The sequence below is a fragment of the Zingiber officinale genome, chromosome 2A, assembly GCF_018446385.1.
Source record: "Zingiber officinale cultivar Zhangliang chromosome 2A, Zo_v1.1, whole genome shotgun sequence".
In the NCBI taxonomy this organism is placed as follows: Eukaryota; Viridiplantae; Streptophyta; class Magnoliopsida; order Zingiberales; family Zingiberaceae; genus Zingiber; species Zingiber officinale.
In genome coordinates, this window is record NC_055988.1 from 9,408,969 (window position 1) to 9,425,637 (window position 16,669).

At 37.1% G+C, this 16,669-nt stretch overlaps 1 protein-coding gene across 5 annotated transcripts; it reads right to left on the minus strand.

Moving 5' to 3' along the window:
• Positions 1 to 365: 365 nt before the first annotated feature.
• Positions 366 to 7,402, minus strand: LOC122040658 (protein argonaute 4B-like). Of its 5 annotated transcripts, XR_006128676.1 has the most exons (25): positions 7,260 to 7,402; positions 6,790 to 7,040; positions 6,481 to 6,686; positions 6,167 to 6,388; positions 5,932 to 6,068; positions 5,722 to 5,819; positions 5,469 to 5,566; positions 4,899 to 5,070; positions 4,715 to 4,831; positions 4,530 to 4,637; positions 4,385 to 4,447; positions 4,192 to 4,305; positions 3,969 to 4,128; positions 3,786 to 3,901; positions 3,570 to 3,707; positions 3,294 to 3,436; positions 3,140 to 3,205; positions 2,956 to 3,019; positions 2,765 to 2,876; positions 2,581 to 2,654; positions 1,740 to 1,834; positions 1,629 to 1,660; positions 1,277 to 1,535; positions 1,158 to 1,204; positions 366 to 1,031 (listed from the first exon to the last, which is right to left on the minus strand). XR_006128676.1 is itself a non-coding variant. In XM_042600063.1 (23 exons), exons 2-23 carry the CDS (start codon positions 7,009 to 7,011, stop codon positions 1,354 to 1,356), a joined length of 2,739 nt encoding a protein of 912 aa, XP_042455997.1. In that variant the 5' UTR covers positions 7,012 to 7,040; positions 7,260 to 7,402; the 3' UTR covers positions 1,136 to 1,353. The 5 variants fall into 5 exon arrangements, 2 of the variants coding, with proteins under 2 accessions (XP_042455997.1, XP_042455998.1); XR_006128675.1 differs by having other exon boundaries at positions 1,158 to 1,535; XR_006128677.1 differs by lacking the exon at positions 366 to 1,031 and having other exon boundaries at positions 1,136 to 1,186.
• Positions 7,403 to 16,669: the final 9,267 nt, after the last annotated feature.

Consider the following 16,669-nt stretch of genomic DNA (forward strand, 5'->3'; position numbering starts at 1 on the left):
TAATTCTTCACTTTTATTTCACTACTCCATCATTATCATACAAACATGATATTAATATACATAAAACATCCAAATTTTTAAAATAAAATTTGATTTAACCCCAAAAAAACTCACAAAACACTATATTTAAGTCAACCCGGATCAACCCGAACCCAACTCAATCCGAAAATTTTTAACTCTCCAACCCTCCAACCCAAACCTGATTTTTTTCGGGTCGACTTGGATTGAGTCGTCGGATCGGGTTCATTTTTACACCCCTATATAGTTGGAAAATTTTAATTTTAAAAAATAATTGAAATTAAAAAATATTACAAATAATATTACAAATTATTAGACTAAGCTTAAAATTTAAAAATAACAAGCTATACGACCAAAAACATAATTTTCTTTTTTTATATATATTAAAAAAAACAATTCCCCCCTTGTCTGTTGTATAACATCTCCACTCTGTTTCTTGAAGCTCCACCAGAAATCCATCAGAACATGGGGTCGAATTATGGAGATATCGGGGCATAAATTTCTGGATCTTGTGTATCTCATCTCATCTAACACTTGCTTTCTCGGCTATCATGATTTATTTTCCTTGTGATGACCTTGGGTTGGATGCGACTGGAACGCTAGGATGAACGATTTCGCCTTTTGCCATTGAAGCTCCACAAGAAGTTTCTTCTTCCTTTCAAAGCTAATTAATGGCCGTCCCTTCTCCCTCCGATCCACCATCGCCACCCCAAGAACTCCCCAGTCAGTAAGGATCTCTGCCGCCGCCGCAGCCCCGACTGCAGTCGCATGGACCATGCGCTACCTCCTCTCCATGTCCCGGACCGCCGGCCCAGACAAGATCCGCACCGCGTACTGACAGCTCGGACTCCGGTGGCACCCCGACACATGCCGATCGCGGGCCAGCAAGGAGCACCGCCGCCACTCAGAGTCGGCTGTCCGCCGTAGTGGAGGCTGACGGTGAGGAAACGTGGACGGCCCGACTTCGCCGCGCCGACTCAGCGAGTTGATGACTCGGACGGCGGCGCTTGGATCTGGCGAATCTAGAAATAGATTTGAGTCTCCAAATATCTCGGAACGCCAATTACAAGTTGAACTTGAAAATGATAAAAAAAAAAAAAACACAACACGTAGCAACTTGAAAATCGAAGACATCACACCTAAATTGAAGATGGCCTACACGACATTCCTGTTGGGCACAAGGTATCTGTCAGATTACAACTACATAAGTCGACCAAAATGCATAGCCAAATGTTAAACTAAGAGGTTCCAAGCGGACCTAATCGAGTTAGTCTTGTGATGGTCAAAAGAATTCACCCAAAATCTACTAGAGACGACTATGAGATTGTCCAGAGATCAGCAGAAGAACATGGAACTAGAAACATTCTTATCTAAACGAGGAAGTTCCGGCACTGGAATTGCTCCGGGTGCGGTATGCTGCTGTCCACCTTGGCTGGATGACGAATCAGATAAATCTTCAAATTTCACAAATTGTCCAATTTGTGCCGCAGCCAAGTGAGCATAACAGATGGGTGCAACTGCATCACAAAAGAAAAATTATATATAGATATAATTATAGCAAGGAACAATACAACAAACTACACAAATCAAGAAGGAAATGCCCAGCTTACCAACAGATATCGCAGTTGTGCTCCTCTGATATCTGAACATTTGGACGTAGTTACGATATATCAAACATTGGAGAACTAAAGTATTAATTACGCGTAAACATGTACACTTACACATAAGAAAGGGAATGAACAAGCTCCTGCAGGGAATCAACAGTAAACCCAATCTCATCCATTAGCACATGGTAATGAGTGGGCCGAGTTGTGCCCTGTGGAATCACAAACACCAATATAAAAAAAATTTGAATTACTCATATAACTCTAACAGGGGCGGAGCTAGGATATTGATTTAGTGTAGGCAATTGTAACTATTGTTGACGGACATGTTGCGAAAGGTGCCTCGTCCAATTCCGATAGCAGCCCAACAGTGGTGAAGCAACTAAAGCTCTCCGCTTTATAAGTCATGTTGTCGTGTATCTTGCTAAAATTTTTTTGCATCATCTGCCTATATTTTTTTTTTGGCTTCATCTGTCTAAGTTTTTTCTTATACTTGTATGGAAAACACAACAAGAAAAGAAGTGTATCACCATCTTGCTTTCGGCATACTGCATATGCTTGCTTGTTATGCTGTTTAGTTAAGAAAAAGCAAATACTAGATGAGAGAATCATAAAATTAAGGGTGGTTTCGATGCCTAGGTCTAGCAACAGAAATAAAATGTAAAAATTTAATGTTTTTGTCCAATAGTGTATTTGAAGTGCAATGAAATTTTATAAAGAATTTGGGATTGCAAAAAATATTATTAACATGCATCAAATATTGTTGTAACAAGGCAAAATGAACAAGCGCTTCTTTTTTTTCTGTCATCTGCATTATCTATTTTTTTCCCTAGGTTATGTTAATAATATTTTTTAAATGGGTCCTGGCTCAGTGTGGGCAGCTGCCCACACTGGGCCTATGCTGGCTCCGCCCATGAGCTGTAACATATTGAATTCAACTGTTGAAAAGAGTGCTTACAATCATGCCAGCATGAGCGCACATGTAGAAGTCATAGTTCTTAGGATGACAAATTTTGTTATCGATAACCGTCCCTGCAATCCCAAAAATATGTAAATTTAAAATTCAAGAACTATAATTTGATGGAGGTAAAAGGCTTAAAAAGTAATAGAAAATTGAAGACCAACAATAATAAAATACATACCAGGTTGGACATTGTCAGGTGAGTTTGGAAGGAAAAACTTGGTATGATGATTTTTCTGGGCAATTATCAATGTAAACTTTGGAGACCACTGTTCATCAAGAAACTTGCATGCCTATAGATAGTAACACCAATTTGAACAAAATCAGGATTCAACTGACATCAGCATATGTATTATATATACATTGACATACCTCAATAATTTGATCAAATTCAATGTTGAGGACTTGAGTAAACTGTGATTCACTAACACCATCCCTGAATATATATCAGGAACTCATCACAAACACCTCAAACATATTGGAAAACACACCCCATCAAGATACAAAAAAGATCCATATGCATTAATCCAATACTCGAAACTAGAACAGAGTTTACCTGAAAATGATAATGTTTTCTGGTTTTCTTTTTCCTGAACTGATGTAGAAATCGACCATCAGCTCCCTACATCATAGATAATGGCTTCCATTTAAAAGAAGAATAATATTCGGTGAAGAAGCTAAAGAAAAATAATTTAGAAACGTTAACAAACCGAATCATGCCACTGTCATATTTCTTTCCTGTATTCCCTATTACAGGCTTAAAAAGTGAGTCTATCATTTCAACCTTAGGAGATTGTGTTCGCACAGAAGCTCTATAGCGAGAAATAGATGGCCATTGCCTTGAGCTTACAACCTTAAAACCATACAAAATGGATAGGCATGTAAGAAATAGCAAAAGAAGACTAGTTAGCAAATGCAAACAGTCATTATACACACATAATTAGAGAAGTAAGGAAAGCAGTAGAAATGCAGCCTGTTAAATATACCGCAGCAATTGAAGGAATATCCGAATGCCCAGGAGATCCATGGGAAACATCCATACCCAAAATGATTGTTGGTGTATCGGAGACTAGAGGAATGGCTGATGATCTTTCAAGTGACAAGTAAGAGTTTATACCACCCATCTGTGTAGGAAACACAAAATATTAGAAACAGATAGAGAAGAGGGTAAAATTACTAGACACTCAGATAGCATATGGCACCTTGGCATTGATTTTAAGCAGCACATTGGTAAGGTACTGGTCATTCACTCTTGTAGGGGCGATACATTGAGAAATAATTCCAGGATCAGCAGTTAGACATTTGAGCTTCCATGGACCTATTCATGGATTATGCTTAACCACAAATATATATATTGATACAATAAAGACAGAAAAAACACAAACCATAAATATCTGAATTCTTCCTCTCAGATAAAATGCAGAGGAGAAACTTTGGATCAATCTGCTTAACTTGCCGAAACATTTCCTCCACTCTGGCAACAGGTGGTGCCCTTCTCATCGAAGGATTTTCCTCAAAAATATGCTGGAAAGGTTCTTCCATTGACTGAGAAAGAAACAATGTTAGCATTTAAAACCCCATGGGAAGAAAACTAATGCCAAAACATACAATGCCTTTCATATTTGCGCATTTGAGCATGTCACGTATGAGGCTTGAAACATCACATCGAGCAGAGAAATTAACAACAGCCCATCGGGTGATTCGAGCTGGCTCCATCAATTTCTGAAAGAAGTAAACATTTTAACTACAAGAATAAACTTGTTGAAAGCAAAAAAAAGTATCAATCTTCAAAACAGCACACCTTTTGGTTAAAATTCCATCTCCCCCTTGATGGCATAAATTCCTCTCCATTGCCAACTCTGAGCTGCAGCATTTGCTTTAAATGTCATACATAAATAACCTCAAATCAACATGTAAAAGTATAAATACAAAACATAAAGCCATACCCGGGGAGGCTGCAATACTCTACCTTCTACTTGAGTAAAAGTGGTGGCAATGCTAACGCCACATGCATGTAGCAATGGGTCAGCATCATAATTATTGCTCCTCAAAGCCTATCATCCAAGAATAAGCATGAAAAAAGAGCCTACAAGCCATACCAACAAAACCAATCTTAGAGATCGGCACATACCTCACTGAGGACAATCATTCGTTCTCGAGGCTTTTGCCTTGACTTTTCCACGAGGGAAGCTCTTTGAAATGTTGACAGAGATTTGGTATATCTTTGCAATGATACTAAGGAGCAGAGCTGAATAGTTTGCCAAATTTGTCAGCATAAAATAAAGGTTAAAGTGAAGTGGAATGAGCTTGCAAACCTCAAGGGGCACATATGTTGGTCTTTTTGGCTTTCCGACATTCAAGCAAGGAAAATTAGCAGAGTAACTCAATTGCATTCTCCGATGTCTCACAAAATAATCATAAACAGTTACTTCAACTGCATCTGAATTTCCATTTCCATCATTTCCATTTCTCAGCTTTAGAGTGAATCTGAAATGTTAAAATAAACATAAACAAATAAAATCATAAAGATATTTCTCAATAAAATTACCTATCAAATTTTAATGGCTTATCAACCTCCACTCATGGCTACAAAGTACAACAATAAAAAACATATTTGCCAACAGGAGGAAGCAAGACCAGTTCCAACCTTGTGGCAGATACATCAACATTATACAAACAGTAATGGTTTTCAAAGAGCAAGATTAGTTCCAAACATAGGCAGAGAAAGAGGAAAATTCTGCAGTGCCACTTCCAAACAATAAATTCTTATCGCCAAAGGAAGAAACACAGAAGTTGTACAGACTCACATTTATATAAAAGAAGCTTCTTTCTTACAATAATGCTTCATAACAAATAATGAAACAAGACAACCTGGAAAAACTTACATTTCATCTTTGCAAGGCTTGTCACTTATCCCAATGATTTTAAATTCTTGATTGGTATGAGTTGTCTTCACTCTCAAATTTTTCAAAGTTCTTCTAGCCTACCAACAACAAAGTGTGAAAAAATAATAAGATCTCAGAAGACACAATATGAATAATGAAGAAGGCAAGATGAAACAGGTTGCATCAATAGGTATATTATATATAGGCATTCAATAACCTAGAACATAAAAATAAAGAACAAATTCTTAATCACCTTGTTCCAGTCTAGTTGATTTGGATTCTTGACATTTTGATTTGCGAGGAGAAAGTCAACCACTGCGCCAGGCCTCACAATCATAGTAGTAGAGACATCTATATTCAACATATAAGAAAGATAATAATATTTTTAAAACAATAAAGTGATTGAATGACAATACAAGAAAAAGCAAAAAAGCAGAAATATAGAGAGATTGTAAGTGCTTACCAATATTCAAAGAAAGTCCTCCTTGTGAAGTTCTGAAACTTGAATGAAAACCTCTGCATCCCATGACTCCACCACCAATGTCAGTAAAGCTTTTAGGATTGTTTTGAAAAAATGATTGTCTCACAAGAAGACATCCCCTAAAAATATATTTTAACAACTATCAGAATGCAACAAACAAACCCACGATTATGTAATTCATAATTTACAATAAATAATTAGAAGGAAATTCGCATACTGTTTTGCAGCATGCTGTCGCAGAATAATATCAAGAACCCGTAAAGCCTCCTGAGAGTTCTCCGTGTCATTGCCTTTCAAGGCTGCAGCAATGGATTTCATAGGTATTTTAGCTGCAAAACTCAACAAAACCTTGAAGGTTTTAGTATGCTTTGGACGTCTGGCACGTTTGTGATCGCTTTCACCTGGACTATTATTTCCAGCGTTTCCATTGCCAGGAATTCTAGGTCAAAGATAGATAACAAATGTAATACACATGTTAGGTTGGGAATGGATTACCCAGCAAATGCAAGGTTCATTAAAAAAAACTATTACCTGTTTGAGGACAGGTCCTCAAGCACCACAGTGAATTCGTTATTGATGTGAGGAAGGGCACCAAGGGTGAATAGAGACTTCTCACCATCATATGCAAAATCCCTTTTTCCTAACTCAGTGTCATATGTCTGGTGCAGTTTGTCAATAACTTTCCTTCCAACACCCTTCCCATCCACAGGACGATCGTCTTCATATCTCAGTGCCACCTAATTTAATAACAATAACAATTTCAAATATTAATAAAATTCAACATTTCAAAATTACAAGTTACATCAGGAAAGAGGTAAACAAGGAATAACGATAACCTACACTGTAGTGGTAAAAATAATCATCCACGTTCCTGAGAGAAACTTTAAAATGAGTTGTCAAAAGCTGCACAGCATTGCCCTTTCTTCCAATGCCAGGTCTAACCATTGGAGTCCTTTTAGGTTTTGTGGCCTTCATGGGGTTAACATTAGGAGGAATGGAAGGAGGCGGTGGCGGTGGCAAATTATCGAAGTTATCAGGGTCAGGTTTAACCTGAGGATCCATCTTATCCGTCTTCAATCTAGCCTAAACCCCTGATGAGGTTACCAAAAAACGGCCAGAGATCAATGCTGGAAACTTGAAGCAACAGCGCTTCGATCTAACAACAAAATATCAAAGAGCAGCGTTGAATAAACCCAAAACCCTAGCGAAAAAAAAAGCGATTGCTGCGCCAACAGAAAGCGTCGAATCTTTCAAACCTAGGGAAGAACCCTAGCGAACACACCAATCTCTACGAAACGGCCATTGCTTACCTCGAAAGCGAAGAAGATCTGCAACTCCGTGCGCCGTTCCTTGCCGTTCTGCTGTCTTCCCCTGGCGTCTCTTGAGCTAGTGAGCTAGTTACTACTTGTACACCCACCAAGAAGCAGCAGTGCCAAAAAAACGCCTGCCCGCGTAAAAAATATTATACGTTAATATGTGTCAGTATCGTTGATGAAACTAGCTATTATTTAAATCAACTATTTCCTTTTTGTTCTTCACATTTCTAGAACTGTAAAAGTATCTGACCAACCTATCTTCCTTAAAAGCACAAAAATCCAAAAACATAATAATCTTTAATTGATGAAGTTGCAAAGTATGACCTACTCCTAAATAATGGTCCCCAGCCTCCTTTTTATCATTTAAGTTTTTAAAATTACATTTAGCACCTCCCCTAGTTTTATTATTTTGTGAGAGAAGGTGAATACGTTCGTCCTCAACACTTCCGTCAATCCGTTCCAAGGTCAACACGGAGGAGGTAAATCATGAGCGGCTACTAGCCTTTGGAATAATGACTAGCTCATAAGGGAGATATTTACTTTGACTTTGCCGAGATTCGAACCCTAGACCTCATTATGCCAATTCTTCATACGCTAGCCACTAGATCCATCCGAGAGGATAAAAACTGTATGGGCAAACTTTTTATAGTAATCGATACCACTGTCGAAACGATCCCTTATCAGAAACTCTGGAAAAGATTTTTGGATGAACGATATCACTTAATTGATAAAAGTCTGTGCAGGGAGATGCTCAAACATGACACCTCAGGTACCACGTCATAACTGAACGATACCCTAGTTTCACTATTTTGTTTGATAATCCAAGTGTAAATGCTACAGTACATATATAATCGGTGGTTGACCTCGCAGTTCGCCCATTATTCATTTTCTTAGCTCGATAATTGCTCAATTAAATATTATCGAATAAAAGAAGACAAGTTCTCATTTTTTTAAAAAATAAGAAATATCTTTTTAAGTCATTCCTTACCAAAATTCAACTATCTAAACCATATATTAATTTTATTACATGAATAAAAAAATATATAAATTTATATATCAAAATAATGAATTATGCTTGTCCTCTTCAGCCCGTTATAGTGAACAATATCATATTTCTCTTTTGCCTCACTTACTCATCCATACATTCTTTCCCATCTTTCCTGACAACTACGACCACTCCTCTGTGGCCTATCCCTCACCAAGGAGGCATAGTCATCGATAGAGTCGACCGAGTTAACATGACCTCTATGCACAATGTACCCCTACGTCAACATCGAAGGTGAGCAATTGTAGATTGAGATCTGCATGAGATGCACGGCCTCATGCTGTTGACCAACAACATCTAACTATCGACGGTATACTCTCTAACGTCGGTGTTAACAGTCAAGCTTCTACGGTAGTCCTCCAAATTTCAACATCTCATTAAATTAACTCAACAATTTAAAATCCATCCGATAAGAATTTATAAGATGATAATATGCTTATGTAAAGTGAACTCGGACCACTTGTACACGTCTTTGGTGGAATCAACTAACGCAAGATTAGTTCAGCCCACCTCTAATTTTTGGATCTATCCTTGGTCAAATTGCCACTTCGCTTGTGAAGATAAACTCGTAGATTTTTTTCACCGACTAGTATTTTGGTCCACATCCATCCAACCCAATTTTTTTTATTAAATTGAACGCTAGTACAACGGTTCAATAACGGAGGAGTTAATGGACATTATCAAAGCAAGAAGTCTTTTATTAGAAAATAAATGCATTAAACCTCTTTTCATAGTGCAGTTGTTTTAACAGTATCCTTATAGTTCATTAATTTACTACAACCGATCGCTTATAAAAGTGGGGAACTGGTGTAAAAGAATATTGCAAAATTACAGGGAGCAATTGGAAACAAATAAAGTATGAGTTTTTTAAAAAAAATCCTGTTTTTTATATATAAAAAAAAATTCCGGCCTGTTCCTTGAAGCACAACAAGCCGTCCCTTCTCCTTCCCTCACCTTCCGATCCGGTGGCACCACGTGCCAATCGCCGGCCGGCGAGGAGCGCCGCCGTCACGCGGAGCGCTTCATGGCGGCGCGAGAAGCCTACGAGGTGCTGTCCGACCCGGCCCGAAGCCGCAGCAACGACCTCGCCATCGCCGGCGACTGCTGGGCCGCAGCCATCGACGCGGCCGCCGCTTTCCGGCCGGAGGGGGCCCGCCTTCGCCGCGCCGACGCGGCGAGTTGATGACTCGGACGGCGCTTGGATCTGGCGAATCTAGAAATAGATTTGGGTCGCCAAATATCTCGGAACAGGAATCCAACAAGCTATCGGGGAATCTTTCAATTTTTCCATGGATTATACAACTTTTTGTTTCGGTGTCTGGGGCGCCAAACGAGATCGCCGTTAACTCTTACTGAATTAATTAAATTCTACTCCTCGATCAGCATATCTTTTGAGCTGTACAAGAAAATAAAAGGATTAGAAATTTTGATGATTAATCTTTTTTGAGCACATGATAGGATGAGCTCGGCAGTTCTAAGTTTCCCGTAACTATCAGTCAAAGTCACGATCTTATAGAAGCCACTTATGCATGGTCAAAGCTCACCATAAATAAAACTGGTCAAAGTCACGATATTGGAGAAGTCACGTATGGAGGGTCAAAGTTCATGGCAGAAGCAACTCAAGCTAAATCTAACGAGTCTAATACATTTAATTATTCCAGAGATGCAAAATTAACTGAGCATAAGTCAGTTACCATGACCCTTGCCTCAACGATCGATTCGTCTTTGGCTCAGTCTCAGGTCCCCTCACCTCCTCTCTGTCTCAAGACTCAATCTCAATGACTAACTCATCTTTTAGTTCGGTCTAGGGTCCCTACATCTTCTATCAGTCTCAGGACTTAGTCTTAGTGACCGACTTACCTTTTGGCTCGATCTTGGTCTTCACACTTTCGTTTAGTCTTAGGATTCAGTCTCAGTGATTGACTCATCTTCTAACTCGGTCTCAAATCTTCGCACCCTCTCTCAGTCTCAGCGCACTACAAAAAATATAATTTTATGGGATGAATTCTGGGATGAATTTATAAAAAAAATTCGTTGCAAAATTTTTTTGGACGAATTCTGCGACGAAACAATTTTTGTTCCAAACTTCTTGTTGCCAACTTTTGGAACGAACTTTTTTTTTTTTGCAAATTTGGCAATGAATTTGGGGACGAAATTAGCGATGAATAATATTTTCGTCCCCAAATTCGTCATCAAATTTGCAACAACAACTCTATTCGTCGCAATACTGTATATAATTTTGAAACGAATATTTGTTTTGTTGCAAACTTAGCAAGGAATTTGGGGACGAATTCGGTGATGAATTATTTTTTTGTTATCAAGTTTGTCCCTAATTTGGCGACAAAATTTGGCAACAAATTAGATTTCGTTGCCAAATTCGTCGCTAATTTTCATCAAACCTTTGCAACGAATATTATTCTTGTTGCAAAATTTGCGACGAATTTGACAACGAAAATAGTAATTTAATTTGCAACAAATAAATCTTCATCCCATATTTCGTACCAAATTCTGGGACGGATTTGTAAATTCGTCACAGATTCTATAACGAAATTTGGAATGGAAATGATTTTGTCACGAAATTATCAATGTATAGTATTATGAAATTCATCCCTAAATCAAAAAAAAAAAATTTATTTCTACAATTCAATCAATACATACATATATACAACAAATTCAAATAACACATTATATAATTTCAACACATCCTAATTAACATTATCACATCCTATTTCACATACATCTATTAATAATTGAAATCAAATCATAATACAACAAATTCAAAGGTCTCAACAAGTTATACAGGATCTTTCTTCTTCAAGTTACAACAAAATATTATACAAGTTTAACACTCCAAAAGTGATACAACTCCAACAATCCAAGAAGTTAAACAAGGACTTAAATTAAAAAAAAAAATCTAAAATACAACTCATCTTCTTTGTCTTGCAAAAGCTTTCTTCCACATCAAATCTTCTTTTCCTGCATAAAAATAAATAAATAAGCCAGATCATTTGTAACTAGAAAGATAATTACTTAAATTCTAAGAGTCTTATAATTAGTTTGTTTGTATAGGAGTGTGGCACCACAACCTTAATTGGTTTGAGGCTTGGTGCTTGAGGATGTTGTACCACTTCTTATAATTCTAACAGTCTCGAGTGGTAATGTGTACCAGCTCAATATCAATGTTGAATTAATACACGGAAACAATTTTAAGTCCTTGTGCTATGTTCTACGTGTTTCTATACACTTGTGTTCTTTAAAGGCTAAATATTTTTAAAATACAACTTTGGTATTGACATATTAGAAGCTTTGAGAGTTTATGATGAAGGACAACAAGTTCATATATTTCTAAGATTTTTTTTAGAATATTTCTTTCTGAGACTTTTTTTTCTCGTGACAAAAAACCATGCATTTTTTTTTGAGGAGATAGCTTAGGTGTGTTTGGTTTGCACGTTTTCTATTTTCATTTTCTGGAAAACGTGTATTTTTTAGAAAACGACTTTTTGTCATTCTCTATTTTCTAGAAAATGCTAGCTATTTTTTTAGAAAACAGATACGAAAAATATAAACCAAATATCATTTTTCAGAAACGTACGTTTTTCAAAAAATAAAAATGAAAAACACATAAACCAAACGCACCCTTAGTAATCTTGTTCCTACGTTTTTCTCCATTTGGATTGCTTTCAAAACGTTGGTTAGTTTATCAATCACAATATGAATTCGAGTAGAAGCACTTAGGTATTAGACATTGGCTGAATTACAAACATGTTGCTTGAAAGGTTCAAGCATTACAATTAAAATGTTGACAAAGGTGTAGGCTCACGACTAACTATTGCCTATAGATGGATTTGTGATTTTAAATTCTATATGATTTGTACACAAAACTATAATACCCCGATTATGAGATTATGATTAAGTATGATTTAAAAGGTTAGATGATATTATTCATATCATTAAGGTGCAACTTCCTTTTCGGAAGTCCAAACTTAAGAACTCCAAAGTTAAACGTGCTTGCTTGGAGTAATCTCAAGATGAGTGACCTCTTGGGAAGTTTTCCCAGGGTGCGTGCGTGTGAGGACAAAGTATGTTGAAAGGGCCTTTGGTGAGCTGTGGAGCTAGTCGTCAACCCGATGTGTAATTCTGATGACGTCCCCAGTTCGATTCGAGTGGCGCCCGCTCGAGGCGGGGCGTTTCACAAAACACTGTGTTCCAGTTTACCTTCATTGATTTTATGTTCCTTGATTGCATAAAAAAAATAAATATTAACATTTCCAATGGAAATAATAGTTCTTAACTTTCTAAGATAAAGTGCAGGAATAAATGTGAATTTAAAATGATAGCAGAATGAATTTCATTCATCTTGTATATAGTTTTATGATTCAAACAGAGTTTAGTATTAAATATTTAGTTAAATTTAAAATTTATTTCTAATGGTATTTAAATCATACTGGTGAAAGACTAGTACCATCTCAGGCATCTTGAGTTCAAACCACTTGAGATTGTTAGTTTAAACCACTTCAGTTCAAACCAGAAAGAATCATACTGGTGAAAAACTAGTACCATCTCAGGCATCTTGAGTTCAAACCACTTGAGATTGTTAGTTAAAACCACTTGAGTTCAAATCAGAAAGATAAACTTAATTGGTTTGAGGCTTGGTGCTTAATTAGTATCATCCATTTCATAGCAATGATAAATTAAATTATAAGAAGTGTCTTGAAGCTAACTACAAATATCTTAAATATGATACAACATATTTTACCATATCAAATTGTTATGATACACCCTATTTCACCATATCAAACAATAGCTACAAATATTCTATTTCCATCTGACATGGAAAGCATGAGATGTATTCTTAAAATTCCTATCATATAAAAATATCTTTTAGTACTCATGGTTACTTGGTTGCTAGGTAAATTCTAATCATAGGAATTTGAACTAATAATGCAGTAGTAGCAAATTTCAACAAATTTATAAAAAGAATGATACCCTTATTTAACTTTTCAAATATAACCGATAAAAAAATAAATAAATAAAATTAAAAGTATAGCATGTTAACTAAGAGTGTGTTACTTAATACTTATTTTTTCCTCCGGCATATATTTCGCCTCACCAACCCTGTTAAAAATAAATTAATGATATTAATTAAAATAAAAATTAAAAAAGTTAACAAGCCATGGATTAATGTTTAAAACACTAATTATGAGACAAATAAACATCATACATAATTAAAATTATGAGCAAACATCACCACCATCATCGTTATCATCGCCGCCATCATCATCATCGTCATGCGGAGGAATCTGACCTAGAGCGGAGCTCAATTGAAGGTGTCGCATGATAAAATATTGTTATCGGCGCAACTCTCTCATATTTTGCTCAATTTGCACCCTTTCTAGGTCTCTTTGCGATAATATTTCCTTCAGATTGCTAACCTCTTCAGTCAAGTTATTTACTTGGGTTGTAAGTGTTGGTGAGGAGGAAGATGTTCCAACTATTATTTGGGTTCTGCTTAAGGAACCCATCTCCAATATCCTTCCTCCTTTTGGTCCTCCACTGGCCGCCAACCATAAACTCAAATTATTGCCAACAGAGTCCTCAGGCCCCTAACTATTGACACCACCAGCTTGTGAGCATGTTTGGGCTAACTCGAGTTTATCATATTTTTCTTATTTTTTAAAACACATAAGATATTGATTAGATATAATAGAAACACAAATAATATAATATTAAGACAGTGAAGGTACTTAACTACTAAAGCCTAAATCATATATTAAGATTAAATAAATAATAATTCCAACCTTTACTGCTTTTGCTCTCGCCCTACTCCAAGTCTTATCTTTTTTCCTAAAAGTGTGGGTGAAAGTATCAATGAAAGAAGGCTCCTTCCCCATCTCCTTGGTCTAAAAAAAACATGATTACAAATAATGAAATAATTTGATATAGATAAAAAATTAACAATTTTCGTTGATACGAGTTATGATAAGTGAATTCTTTGTGGTAAGAACAAGAGGGGACAAAAGGACAAGGAAAGTAAGATAGATATAGTAGGATGAAAGCACACTTATATGCCCAGCAGGCAAAGCTCGGCCAAGTGTAATAGGTTGCTCAAGATGACACTTAACCTTGTGTGAAATAGGGTTACCGAGAGAAGTCCGACCGAGCAGAAGTGTTACCATACATTCGACAGAGAAATCCCGATCGAGCATGGATGACCGACTGAGCATAAAAGCATTTAGTATTATGCAACTTTGAATATATTATTGACTGAACAAAGGATGACCGAACAAGACTGTTCGTGTATGTCTCATAATCTAAGACCGGACGGAAGCAAATGATCGATCGAGCACAAAAGCATTTAGCCTTATGAAACCTTTAACATATAGCCGACCGAGGGAAAGCTAACCAAACAGAAGTGTTTTGTATACGCTTGGTAGGTTAAGATCGGCTGAGAGTAGATGCACGACCGAGTATAAAGGCATTTAATCTTGCGTGGCCTTAGAAATATTATTATTGACCCAACAAAGACAGGTCAAATGAGAACATTCGTATACGCTTGACAGGCAAAGACTGACTGAGCATATAGGGACGACCGAGCATAGAGGCATTTAGCTTTATATGGTTTTTAGCATATGATCGGCCATGTGGAAGTTGACCAAGTATAAGTATTCATATAGGCTCAGTAGGTAAATTTCGGCCGAGTTTAAGGGATTGGTCGAACAAAAAGGTGTATAGTCTTATAACGTTCCCAATGTTGGCTCGGCTGTGTAGAGGCCGACCAAGCACAAGAACTCATAAACGCTTAGCAATAAAAGCCCGGTTAAGCCTAAAAAATTGATCGAGTATAAATAAGATCTCTTGAACATAGTTGGTCGAGATTAGTGCAACAGAAGGTATTCTTAATACATATAGGATGAACTTAAGTGATTAACCAAATACATGTGATATATTAGTAATATGAAAATAATATGTGATCGTATGACAGCTAGTTTGGCCGGAAATGGTTTCTAGAAGTTTCTGCAAGTATGCTACATGATAAAGAAGGTATATCTGGGGTAAAAAAAAATCCTTAAACTATCAGTGGAATTGGTACTTATGTCATCTTTTAACAAACTCTAACAAATCGGGGTCCACCTCATGATTGCGAAGGTTATATGAGATGGTATAAAAAGGGAAATCCTCTTCGCTGGCAAGGTACGCATAATATCACAACTCAAACCCTAGTTTCACTTCAGTTTTATTGTTCTTCTTCCTAGAAAAAAAAATGAGAGAACTGACTTGAGCGTCGGAGGGCCTAGCCAGGGATTCCCACCTCGATGTTAGGTCACTAACGCTTTGTTGGTTGGTCTCAGAGTGTGCAGGAGGAAGGATCACTCATTGGAGCATTGATTCACGGTTTTCCTAATCTGGAAGCATTCTTCATTGGCGTTCTTCCAGATCTGCTCTGGTTTTCTCAGATCTGTTATTATTCTTCTTCCTCAGAGTCATCACTTACAAACCGTGCCCAACGCTTCATCCCGCAGCTTTCAGATAGGATCAAATTTGGTGCCGTCTGTGGGAATCTTCACTTGAATTTGAGACTACATGATGGAGGACGTTAGAAAACTCAATACTATTACCTTAACTCGAAAAGATTTGGAGTTGCTCATCAACACAAGAGTACAAAAAGGCATTACAACAGCAACAACAAGCGAATATTGGAGGTACCTTGCCAATAGCAGCAAACCCAACAATTTTGACTACTGATCATCGGAAAAATAGAGGTATGGACACTACAAAAAAAAACCTTTAGGAGCGGTTTTAAGACACCTATAGCAGCGGTTTTCAACCGCTGCTAAATCTATTGCACCGGTTCAAAATCGTTGCGGATGTTGGCGACGCTAAAGCCAACAGATGCGGTAAAACTGACCGGTGGTGCATGACTAAGAGCTGGTTCTGATGGGTGCCTATAGAAGCGGTTAATAACGGATCCTAATGGATACCTATAGAAGCGGTTAATAACCGATCCTAATGGATACCTATAGAAGCGGTTACTGACCGATCCTGATGCATACCTATCGAAGCGGTTCATGACCGATCCTAATGAATACCTATAGAAATGGTTAATGACCGATCCTGATGCATACCTATCGAAGCGGTTCATGACCGATCCTAATGCATACCTATAGAAGTGGTTAATGACCGCCTCTATAGAATTTTCCAATCTAGAAAATTGCTCTTTAGAAGCGGTTATAACCGATTCTAAAGGTCTAGTTATAGGAACGGTTAAAACCGCTGCTATTATTGAATTACCAATTGTACAAAAAAAATTTATTTTCTATTGTACCTGTAGAATTCCAAATCAAATACTCAAATTAAATCA

Bases quoted from the DNA above. Each gene is read 5' to 3' on its own strand.
- LOC122040658 (XM_042600063.1), bottom strand. From the start codon at position 7,011: ATGGATCCTCAGGTTAAACCTGACCCTGATAACTTCGATAATTTGCCA. The intron at 2,877-2,955 runs GTATGTCAATGT...TACTATCTATAG, and splicing joins AATTTGATCAAATTATTGAG to GCATGCAAGTTTCTTGATGA. The intron at 1,536-1,628 runs GTAAGCTGGGCA...TTTGTGATGCAG, and splicing joins CACAACTGCGATATCTGTTG to TTGCACCCATCTGTTATGCT.